This window comes from Onychostoma macrolepis, chromosome 13 (assembly GCF_012432095.1).
Source record: "Onychostoma macrolepis isolate SWU-2019 chromosome 13, ASM1243209v1, whole genome shotgun sequence".
Classification (NCBI taxonomy): Eukaryota; Metazoa; Chordata; class Actinopteri; order Cypriniformes; family Cyprinidae; genus Onychostoma; species Onychostoma macrolepis.
In genome coordinates this window covers 29,246,929-29,259,452 of record NC_081167.1, presented here as the reverse complement: position 1 = coordinate 29,259,452, position 12,524 = coordinate 29,246,929, and the positions used below count along the sequence as shown (strand labels likewise).

General features: G+C 36.5%; 1 protein-coding gene across 2 annotated transcripts in view; it reads left to right on the top strand.

The window, feature by feature from the left end:
• Positions 1-463: 463 nt before the first annotated feature.
• The window catches only part of fbxo11a (F-box protein 11a), a 39,411-nt gene continuing 27,350 nt past the window's right edge, over positions 464-12,524 (top strand). The window contains exon 1 of one of the 2 annotated variants that reach the window (XM_058795154.1): positions 464-800. In XM_058795154.1, the coding sequence (XP_058651137.1) occupies positions 713-800 (88 nt within the window). In that variant the 5' untranslated portion in view covers positions 464-712. The remainder of the gene's footprint in view (positions 801-12,524) is intronic. The other variant, XM_058795155.1, reaches the window with a different exon arrangement.

The window sequence follows — 12,524 nt, the reverse complement described above, 5'->3', positions numbered from 1 at the left end:
ATTTACAGTAGGAAATTTACAAAATATCTTCATGGAACATGATCTTTACTTAATATCCTAATGATTTTTGGCATGAAAGAAAAATCTGTAATTTTGCCCCATACTGTTGGCCATTGCTACAAATATACCCCAGCGACTTAAGACTGGTTTTGTGGTCCAGGGTCACAAATACGAAAGCCTATTTATCTAAATAGACCTTTTAAATTATTGAAAAATGTAAATGTATTTGCAGTTGTATTTTGGACATGTACTATTAGATTTGTTTATTTATACCATGGTACACTGGCTTCAGTATCATGGTGTTGCTCACTGTATTATGGGACATTAGTGGCCCCAATAGTACTAATTGATTAGTACCATGTACCATGGTATTACCACGGTATTCTAAGCCGTTTCAGAGAATACTACGGTTTTACCATGGTACTTTTTGTAATGGGAAATCTACTGTGATTGGTGGAGTGCAGCACCATGTGGTTGTGTATGGGAGTGTGTGTGTAAGTGTGTGTAAGTGTGTGTGTAAATGGCTCCTCCTGCCACTGAAAACCGAAATCGGAGCGCCTGGACAGTAAAACCGCTTCCCCTGAGCTCAGACCAAGCAGATTCTCAGTGCAATGCACTTTAGGCTTTTATTTACATTTTCCGAGCTCAGCACAGTGTAAGGATCCAGAGGAAAGGGCTGCAGCGGTGTGTGTTTTGACCAGAAACCCGTCAAATGAACTCCGTCAGAGCGACGAACCGCAGACCCCGGCGAGTGTCGAGGCCGCGCCCGGTGCCGCCTGACAGAAACAACGCAGAAAGAGGTGACTATATCTCTAACAAACACAAACCTGGGCTTGATTCACACCAGTCCCTCTTCTTTCAGAAGGCCTGTGTAGATTCCAGCAGCATTCGTGTTGTGATGTTGTATTTTGAGGTTATTTGTGTTAATGTTCATTCGCTAGGAAACACCGAGGCTTCTGATCCCCCCGCAGGCCGCGCTTTGTTTAACTGGGCTTGACTTGCTCTCCACACTACTATAAACCCCATTTAACGGGATATTTTGGACTAGGTACAATCCAGAACGAACTAGTCGTGATTTTAAATGCGTCATGAGTCTATACGGTGGCACCGACGATGAGATATTCGTGACAAATGGCAGCGGTCAGTTGTTTTACAGCGCTGTGATGGTTAGCATCTGCTGTTAGCAGCACAACAGCTAAGCCAACCAAATATAGCACAAACCCCAGTAAATATCACTGTCACAACCGTTATTCATTAGATTATGTATTAAACCCTTTACTTAGGCCGTTTGCAGTCATTAAAGTGTCGTGGAGATACTATGTTTTTACCATGGTGTTTTTGATGTGCCTTAGAGTACTATGTATATATATATATATATATAGTGGTACGTGAATATGATATATTTCAGTACCATTATTATTATAAACCCAATCACCAATGAGTTTAGACATGTACTATAGTAATAATTTTCCTTAGACGTATCACAGTAGTACCATGGTACAACGATGGTGTCAAATGATAATACCATGGTACTTTAATTTATTCCATTGGACTGAAGTTCATGTAATACGACATTTCCAAGAAACTTTTGTACTACCACAGTATGTCTAAAAACCATTGCAGTACCATGATGATTTTTGTAAGTGAGACTTCTGCCATGGTATTGCCAAATTTTTGCACATTTACCATGGTAGCAGCGTGGTATTTTTGAGTATCATATAAATACCTTAATATTTATTAAACGTACCATAGTATTACTGTATGATACACTATGATACCATCACAGCACTTAATTTGTAGGGGTTATATCAAAGAGTACAACACTACTGTCAGGTTTTGTTTTAGAAATTTATGGCAATTAGTTTTTGGACAAGTGTCAAGGTTTTAACATGGTATTCTTTAAAGAAAACTATGAGTACCATGCACTTACAAAAAAGTACTGTGGTAGTACCATACGATACACATTGTACTTCCAAGAACACCATAGTAAATGTCCAAAAACATGGTATTATAATGGCACTTTTTTGTGAAGGCTTCCTGTTTGTTTTTTCTTTGGTTTAATTAGTCCGCTGTGTTGGATGTTGTAAACTTGATGCCCTCACTGACTTGTTTATTGTTGTTGGGGTTTGATTTGCTTGTTGATGAGTTGTAATGACTAGTTAACTGTTTCAATTCCCCAGCAAGGCTCTGGTGCTGAGAGCTGGGTAATGAACCCCTCTGATGCATATATGCATGCAGTCATTGATGGGATGTAATATCGTTATGACAGAATAGTGCACTACTACATTTCCGGATTGGTTGACCACTCATGCACCTCTAGTCCTTTTGGCCATCCAGTCCAACAGCTATAAGAGTTTGTTAATTTGCTATGCAAATCTAACAGCGGGACAGCTTGTTTGGGATTCAGGCAATCAAACTTGAGAGCTGGTTGTACTAACCACATCTTAACTTCTAATTAGAGTGTAGTCATGGGACTAGAGCGAGACTGAAATTGAAGGACGGTTTCAGCACATAGAGAGAGGCTCTGGGTATGTAAATGAATGGCTGCTGTCACCTTATGGGAATGTTCTGTAATCAGGGTTGTGAGACAGGTGTTGCATTGAAAACATGCTTTAAACAGCCTTCTTCATGCAGGTGTTGAGTTGGACACAAGCTATATTTTTTAGTTAGATGCGGATGTCATTTCTTAGAACAGATTGTTCTATATTGTACATAAGGCTTCCCATTTTATCGAGTGTTTACTCCGCATTGGCAGTGTAAAAAATGACAACTATTTACAATCTCATTTTTCTGATAGAGGTTGTGATTTTAATATGATAATAATAATATTAAACAAATTAAACCTAAAATAATATTAAACAATAAATATTAATATTGAATTAAAAAATTAGTAAGATTTAAGCATTTAACTGTAAAATTAAAAATATTAAACTTTAAAGTGTGTAAAAGAACTAGGGGTGGGAATCTTCAGGCCCTTCACGATCCGATTCCAAAACGATTCTTGATCTACATTTTTTCCTCAATTAATTCTTCTGCTGTGCAAATACATATTTACAACTTCACATTTTAACCAAAATTGCAGTTTCTATGCTTTTTGTTTATAGTTGGAATCTCTGTATGTCAGTACTGCCATCTTAAAAATAGGGGAGTGAATCTTGGTTTCATGATTCAATTCAATTACGGTTATCATTATTAACTCAATATCACGATGCATCACATTCTCAGTTTTTAATATTGCTGCACATGGCTACATTTTCATATAAATTTGAAATCAAATTTATTTATTTTTATTATACAAGCAGGCTACTTTTTAAAACAATTACTTATTTAAAATAAGTGTTTTTTTAAGTATCCGAAAGTTTACAGACAATATTTATGGGTTTTTCTTTTTTTCCTCAGCATTATTGCCGTTTGATTATTACTGATGAGATCATAGACAGTGGCAGCTTTAACAGGCTGCATTCAGACTAATGCACAGATCTATTTCGATATATCAAATGTTTTGTCCTGTTCTGAAAACATAAATGACTGTGTGTACATCACTTTCATATAAAAGTATTCAGAATCGTTGAAGAGAGAATCGCAATGCTTCGGAGATTTGATTTTTTTCTCCCACCCCTAAAAAGAACACAGTGCCACATTTCACTTTTAAACATGCAGCGCAGATATTTATGTAATTAATAGTTATAACAAGTAGTGTGGTAACTGTAGCAATTGTTATATATATATATATATATATATATATATATATATATATATATATATATATATATATATATATATATATATATATATATATATATATATATATATATATATATATATAAAATATTTTAATTTAAATAATATTTATTTAATTAAAATTAATATATTAAATTATTTAAAAATAAATTATTTACTACTACTACTATTGGAATTTCTGAAACGTGCAGTGCATATACTTGTGTAATTAGTTCACAGCCTTTGTGATTTGATAATTGCACTAAGTCATATTACGATTTCTGTTTTATTTCAATTCATTGTGGAGCCCTAGTTTGTTCTCTGTTTTCGCATTTTATCAAGTGTTTCCACTGCATTGGCAGAATCTTCTAAAAAATGGTTGCAACGGGTTGCACGACTTAATAAAGCTCTTAATTCAAATGAATTAATTAAAATTAATTATGTCCCTTAATTCCCTTAGGTTATAACCGAAATCCAAAACATTGAGGTAATTTTCAAAAGAATTGAAAGGTGCTTTACCGTGCAGAATACTTCCTGGAAAACTTTAAAAGCTGAATTTACTGTTGTGATAATACTCCAGGATGGAGATATTTTTGTCAGAAGTGTTTATTGCATCGGTGTCACATCTTTGGGGTTTGTGAGTAATGGCAATGATGCTACCGTAACTCTCACAAGGCGTGTTAAGGTGAGTCTAGCACATATTTTTATTTGGACGGCTCCGCTGGGGCACTGCAAGGGAATGTTTGGAAATAAGCTGGAATGTATCTTTCTTACGAAAACTGGGTCAAAACTGCAAAGCTTTAAAACAGGATTGGCCAGAATTGGACTGAGAGATAGCGATAACTGAGAGGGTGTGTGTGGTGTTTAGTGACAGCTAAGTTTGCCACAGAGTTCTTGCTTAAATTGAGGTGTAAAGTTCACACTAGGGGCTTGGTAACTACTAGTTATATGTTTCTTCTATCTCCCGGTGGTCAGCTTTTGTGTTTCTACTATAGAAAGCAAGATCATGGGTTCAATTCCCAGGGAATGCATGAACCAATGAAATGTAAATCTTCACTGCAATGTAAGTCACTTTAGATAAAAGCTTCCTCCAAATGCATAACTGTAAATGTAGCTAAAACAGTAGAGCATGGTGCTTGCAATGCCAAGGTTATGGGCTCAATTCTCTCAGGGAATGCATGAATTGATAAAATGTAAACCTTTATTGCAAATCACTTTGGATAAAAGTGTGTCAAATGCATAAATGTAAATGTAGCTCAAAGAGTAGAACATGGTGTGGTGCTTGCAACACCAAGGTCATGGGTTCGATTCCCTGGGAATGCATAAACTGATAAAATGTGTACATTAAGTGCAATGCAGGTTGCTTTGGCTAAATACAGAAATTTGCACAATGCATAAAATAAGAAATGTTTAAAATGATCAAATGTAAACCTTCAGTGCAATGTAAGTCACTTTGGATAAAAGCATCTGCCAAATGCATGAACGTAAAACTGTTTATCAATAACTTTATTTTCCACTCAAACTCGTAATAATGCTGATAAACTGCTGCTGTAACGAACCAGTAAAGCTGCACTTTGTATCACAAGCTTCATTAAGTCAAATACCTTCAGCCGATAAGATCTAAACCTCACTCAGCATCTATTCATGTGTGTCCTGTAGGGGGTCATGTATGTCTTTGAAGCTTAGCAGCTGTAGTCTGAAAAGAATATTAATAAAAGGTGGGGCGATCAAGTCTTGTAATTCAGACGTTACAGATTGTTTAAACGCTATTCAGTGAAGCTTAACATGCTGTCAGGCGTATTCCCAGCATGAGACTTTCTCAAGAAAATGGACTTTGATCGAAGCTCTTTTAGTCAGTAGGTTAAGTGGGATTTACAAGGTTACACTTTTTTTCTTTTCTTTTTTTCTTCTTCCTTGTTGTGGAGGAATTAAATGGGGGGGAAAAGTGTGGCTTAAATAGCTGAAAGCAACAAAATATTTTATTAAAATCAAATTGGCATAATTTATAATTAGAAAATTTTATTTAGTCCCATGACCTGTGCACCTTTTCTGCACTGATCATGTGGTAGAATTTTCTGAAATGATGTAAATACGATAAAATCTGAGGGTACTACACTTTTTGGTAGCTCAAGGCTTATATTGTTGTTGTTGTTGTTATTCTTATTCATATTCTTATTTTTAGATGAAATGCTGTATTTGTTAATATTAATTGTATTATTTAAATGTGTAATATATGTTAATAATATTATATTACGATGAATACATTTATAAACATATGTGCGCGCACACACACAAATGAAATATTACAGTAATTTTTATATTTATATGAGAAGACTTTCTACATTTTCATATCATTTATACCGCAGAGGAATGCGACAACCGCAGCAACCGCAATATTTGCGTGTTTTCTTTATTCGTAATATTATGCTTTTCTTGTTTCGTGCATGTGTACTAAATATTTAATAAGTTAGTAATGATAACAATTTTTGCCACGCTGATTTGTACAGAGTCTCCCTAGATTTGCACTTAACAATCCTAAACAGACAGCGAATGAGAGAGAGATCGACTGAGCGTGTGCGATTACTTGCATCTGTCCTTCATGCCGAGATGAGTCATGTATTTGTGAAAATAGGTTGCCATGTCCAAGGAAAGTGAAATCTCTGTCTTCGCATTGACACATTGCAGTTAAGCTAAGCCTTTAAATGTGGTGCTCAAAGTTAAAATGATTTCAACAGTGTGTTTCGTTACGTCTCTCTTTGAATGAATCAGCGTTTTTGAACGTGTAGTTGAAGAACGGTTTTAAACAATGTCTTAAAACCTTTTAACAATGAAACTGCACTCACCAACAACCTGTCAAGAATGCACAGGTGAGATATCAACAGAAAGTCTCATGTCCAGTCAGATTCGAGGATCAGCACTAGGTTAACAATAACTTAACAATCTTATCGTCAGGTTTATGTATGGACCATTGTTTTGTCATTCTCTTCTGTTTCCTTCACTTCCTGTTTCAACGCTATTTAGTTTCGGTTTAATTGGCTTTTAAATATGACCTCGTTACATCGTAACGTATTCACACAGATGTGGCGATAATACCACATATCGTGCTATTGAGCCACTCAAAATTACCACAAGGGAAATTCCTTCACCGCGACAGCCCTATATATATATGTATGTTATTTTTAATCACTTTTTAGCTTTTTTTCCCCAGTTTATTTCAATTTTACATTTTGTTAAAACATTCCATATTCAAACATTTCATTATTCTGAATATTATAATGTTATGTTTAATATGTACAGTCATGGCCAAAAATATCGGCACCCTTGGTAAATATGATCAAAGAAGGCTGTGAAAATTAATCTGCACTGTTAATCCTTTTGATCTTTTATTTAAAAAATTCACAAAAATCTAACCTTTCATTGGATAATAATAATTTAAAATGGGGGGAAATATCATTATGAAATGAATGTTTTTCTCTAATACACATTGGCCACAATTAACGGCACCCTTTTATTCAATACTTTTTGAAACCTCCATTTGCCAGTTTAACAGCTCTAAATGTTCTCCTATAATGCCTGATGAGGTTAGAGACACCTGACAAGAGATCAGAGACCATTCCTTCATCCAGAATCACTCCAGACCCTTTAGATTCACAGCTCCATGTTGCTGCTTCTTCTCTTCAGTTCACTCATTTTCTACAGGGTTCAGGTCAGAGGACTGGAATGGCCAGCAGAAGCTTGGTTTTGTTCTCAGTGACCCATTTTTGTGTTGTTTTTGAGGTTTGTGTTTGGATTATTGTACGGTTGGAAGATCCAAACATGGCCCATTATTAGATTTCTAACAGAGTCAGTCACTTATTGATTTTTTTATCTGTTGGTATTTGATAGAATCCATGATGCCGTGTGTCTAAACAAGATGTCCAGGACCTCCAGCAGAAATATAGGCCCACAACATCAAAACTACAGCAGTATATTTCATTGTACACATGGGGTACTTTTTATCCCTGTGTTCACCAAACCCATCTTGAGTGTTTGCTGCTAAAAAGCTCATTTTTTAGTTTCATCTGACCATAGAAGCCAGTCCCATTTGAAGTTCCAGTCGTGTCTGATAACTGAATATGCTGGAGTTTGTTTTTGGATGAGCGAGGAGAATTTTTCTTGAAACCCTCCCAAACAATATGTGCTGATGTAGGCGCTGTTTGACAACTTTTATTTTAAGGTTTTCTGACCCCGAGACTCAACTATTTTCTGCAATTCTCCAGCTGTGGTCCTTGGAGAGTCTTTAGCCACTCAAACTCTCCTTCTCACCGTGCATTAGGATGATATAGACACACGTCCTCCTCCAGGCAGTTTCCTAACATTTTATGTTGATTGGAAATTCTTAATTATTGCCCTGATGGTGGAGATGGGAATTTTCACTGCTCTAGCTCTTTCCTTAAAGCCACTTCACTAATTTGTGAAGCTCAATTATCTTTTGCTGCACATCAGAAATATATTCTTTGGTTTTTCTCATTGTGATGGATGATTAAGGGAATTTGGGCTTTGTTTTCCCGTTTGATTCATAATCACCCTGGAGTGCTCAAAACTGTGAATATGAATGGGAATATACTTCAGAGATATTTCACTCATAAGAATTTCTAGGGGTGCCAATAATTGTACCCAATGTGTATTTGAGAAAAACATTTATTTCATAATGATATTTCCTCTCATTTTAAATTCTTATTCTCCAATGAAAGGTTAGACTTTTGTGATTTTTTTTTTTTTTTTTTAATAAAAGATCAAAAGGATTAACAATGCAGATTAATTTTCACAGCCTTCTTTGAACATATTTACCAAGGGTGGCGATATTTTTGGCCATGACTGTTATATTATATATTTATGTATTATGTGTATTCTCTTAATTAATTTAAGGTTCTAAATTACATGATAATGATAAACAAATGACAGAAATCGTTTTACTTTTAGATGCCTTGTATGCTCGCTGCAGGGCAGTGCTTGATATGTCACTTATCTAAATATCAGTAATTCTTAATCAATAATAACATTTACACAGAAAGAAAGCAGTTTTTTTGTGGCTGGATCTCCTGAGTGTGGATGATCTTTGTTTGGAGACAGCATGCTGTCTGTTGTGTTGCACTAGTTGGTGGGACACCGTGTTTGTAGTGGTTACTGGACTAGTAGCCCTGGAGAGCCCCCAGTGCAACCAGAGCAACAGCGCTGCGTTTGCAGGATGTCTCTCATTCACCGACGATCCTTGTGCAGAATGGCCTCCTTCCCACCTGAAGGTAAACTAGATGCACTACAGATTAGAATCCTTTATTAATCACATCCTCCCACGACGTGCTTAATGTGATAAAGAGCGTGTCGTGTTACAGCGGAGCATGTGTTTGGCGAAGTCCGCCGGTAATAGTGATGCTAATTTGAAATGTGCTGTTTGGATTTGACTATGACTTTCAACATTTGATGCCTCTGAGGGATCTTGAATCACATGTATTTAAATCAGCGGTTTCACTAGCGGTGGATATTAGTATCGCTTTAGAAAATAGCCTGAAGCATCCACTTATACTCTTCCTGAACCTAGGCTTTCAGTGCATATGATTTATGTATTTTCACACATGATTTTGTGGATACTGCTTCTTAATCGTCTCTCAGGGTGTGTTATGTGTCCTGTTTGTATATTGCACGTATATTAGCTACAGATTTGAGATGTCAGATTATCTTGGTGTTATCGATGCGAGTGTTGCTAAATTTGAGCGAATTGCTTTGTATCTCAATCCTAACCTTTGTCCCTGACGCTCATCTCAGTGTATTGAGTTACAAACATCACTGCTGGATTTGAAGGCTGTTAACGGTGTTGGAAGCTGATTGTTTAACAGCACGTTTAATGTGTTAAATGCACTGAAAACCGAACTTAAAAATCCACAAGATTAGAAATGCATTATTGTGGAGAGGTGATTTCTTTGTTAACAGACTTTGACACTGAGGTTGTTGTGGATTTTGGACTGTATGTTATGGATGTAAAGTTGTCTGGTTCCTGAAGTCTTCAGTTACTTTTGGCTAGCAAATCACTGACCAATATCATGAACAAAACGTCTCTTGAATGCAGTTTTACAGAACCTGACTTTTGAATAGGGGTATAATGCAATAATACATGGCCCATAATTTAATCTGTGCGAGTGCATATAATTGTTGTGATGCAACCTGTTTTCATTTCTCTAAAAATGTTCACAGTTATGTGCCTTCTGTGTGCTGATACGGCTGATTCTGCCGTTCTATCAAACGTTACATAACTTCATCTTTACATTCTTAAATGCAGATTTTAGATTGGTTAATATTAGCTGTCAGTCACTGCTTTCCGCTGTCAGGTGACAGGGAGCTAACTACCACGGGAAATGCAAAGGGCTGAAGAAGAGAGAAAATGAAAAGAACACTGACAGATTTCTTTTGTAAACCACCTAATGTTACAAATAATGGTGCTGGTGATAGCGATCATGTGGTGAATGTTGATCCACCAGCCGAAAAGAAGGCGTACAGTTTTCGGAGAGATTGGTTGAAAGACTTCGAGTGGCTCCGCTATGAAAATGCACTGTGCTCTATGCACTGCATTCACTTTAAAGCCTGTGGGACGGAGTTTGCAGGTAACACTAACAGCATTCGCCATTTTAAGCTCGAGTGCTTGGTTAAACACGGAGCGAGTGCCAAACACAAGAAATGCAGGGACAAGTGTGTGGCAAAATGTTCAGGATCATCAGGTTCAATCGTTAAGGCCTTTAATTGTCATGATGCTCACGTAGGGGTCTGTGATAATATCGTAATTGTTGTTTTAACGATGTGCGATTTGACATTATCGAGTATATTGCAAAAACCAAACGAAACCCCTACAGAGAGTGCACGTATACATGACGTGATGAAGTCTAGTAGGTTAAGGCCCTTTCACGCGGGACGCGCCAGTCGCGAGTGTCTAGTTCATTTTCAATGGGAGACATGCGGAAAGCGGCAAACCGAGGGCGGTTTCGCTGGCGGTGCGGAGCGCAAGTGGTGCTCATGCACCAAAATCCTGCCAAAGGATTTTATCTTTTTGTGAGCGGCAGCGGCAGCCACATTGGCTTTAACAAATCAGTGAATAGATTATTAACAACCAGACATAAATAAAAAATCCAGAGAGTGGGAGCTTGTGAGCACACGAGTTGGTTTGCCAGGTAAAAATACAAATACGTACAAAATGTCCAAACAATACATTATTGTGCGTGGTTAAATGTTATGATAAACACTAAACTACCTTACAAAAGTTTGGATTTGGTATAAATACAAATGTGACCTTGACAATTGTAACTATGGCAACGTCCGCCCCAAAACCGCGTCGCAAACACCGCCTCCACTGCACAAAATGCTTGCACTACAAGAGAATGCGGCAGTCGCGCGGCAGAGGAGTGCCCTTTTTTTCCTCCAAAAATCAGCATGATTACAAATGTGATATTGATTGTATACAAGTTAAAATTTAATTTTACTGACTTACGTTTTAGACACCTATTTCGACAACAAAAATAACTCCAAACACAGCACTGTTTTTGAGCAACATGACGGCATTTAGTTCCTGCATGAATCAACCGTTTAAATGATTCGGTTCAATCGCAGTGACTCACGTATTAACAGTGACTTGCTGCCACCTGCTGGCGGTTTTAATTTCACATTTAAAGTATTTTTAATTTAAAAAAAATAATAATTTCAAATATCGGTATTCAACGTTTTATGTGTACAGTATTTAAAACATTATATATGCATGTGTAACTGCAGGTTAAATGCATTCATGTCCTGCATTAAGCAGTGTGTAAATGCATCTAAATGCCACTTCAGAAATTCAAAGATGAATTTTGTTGATACTGATTTCATTTGCTTGAAAACAGCCCAAATGTCTTATTCTAATTGACTGATTAAATGTAAGAATTTGACATGATGATGCACACTTTTGGAAAAAATGGCTTAATTGTAAAAATGACCATAAAATGTAAAAATCAATTTAAACTTATTGGAAAAGATTCATTTCTATCACTGCTGTGAACTGACTACCACACAGATTATGAAGAATATCAAAGTCAGCTGTCCACGGTAACACAAGATCAGCACAATACTCAGCAAAATATCGTCTAATTATCGATAAAATCCTAGAAAATATCGAGATATAATTTTTTTTGTCAGTATCGCATACCCCTAGCTGCTAGTCGTTCTGCGCAATCGCCAGAGCTGAATGTAAAATTTAACACTGCATACACCATCCTAACCCTCGCCAAAGAGGAGCTCTCTCTCTGTGTTTAACCAAACTCAAATTAACTTTAGGTGGTTTACGAAAGAAATCTGTCAGTGTTCTTTTCATTTTCTCTCTTCTTCAGTCCTTTGCATTTCCCGCGGTAGTTATAGCTCCCTGTCACCTGACAGCGGAAAGCAGTGATTGAGTGATTGACAACTAATATTAACCAATCTAAAATCTGCATTAAAGTTAAGAATGAAATGAAATTTGTAGTTGTGGTGCTCATTAATTTTTGCTCCTAAAGTTTTGCTGGTGGTCAAAAAGTTAATAACAGTGCTACCAAGTCAAAAATTTACTTTCGAGCTCTGTAATGTCTTAAGTGCATGAGGTACTTTCATGCGCACAGCTATTTCTATAAATTAAACACTTTTTTTCTGTTTAGAGGTCATGTTGAGATGTCATTTGGGAGTTTACTTTACTGGAAAACTTATGAAGAAAGTGTAGACAAAACCATAAGATTACTAGTTTGAGCATGTATGAGATTAGAGCGCTCTGATGTAAT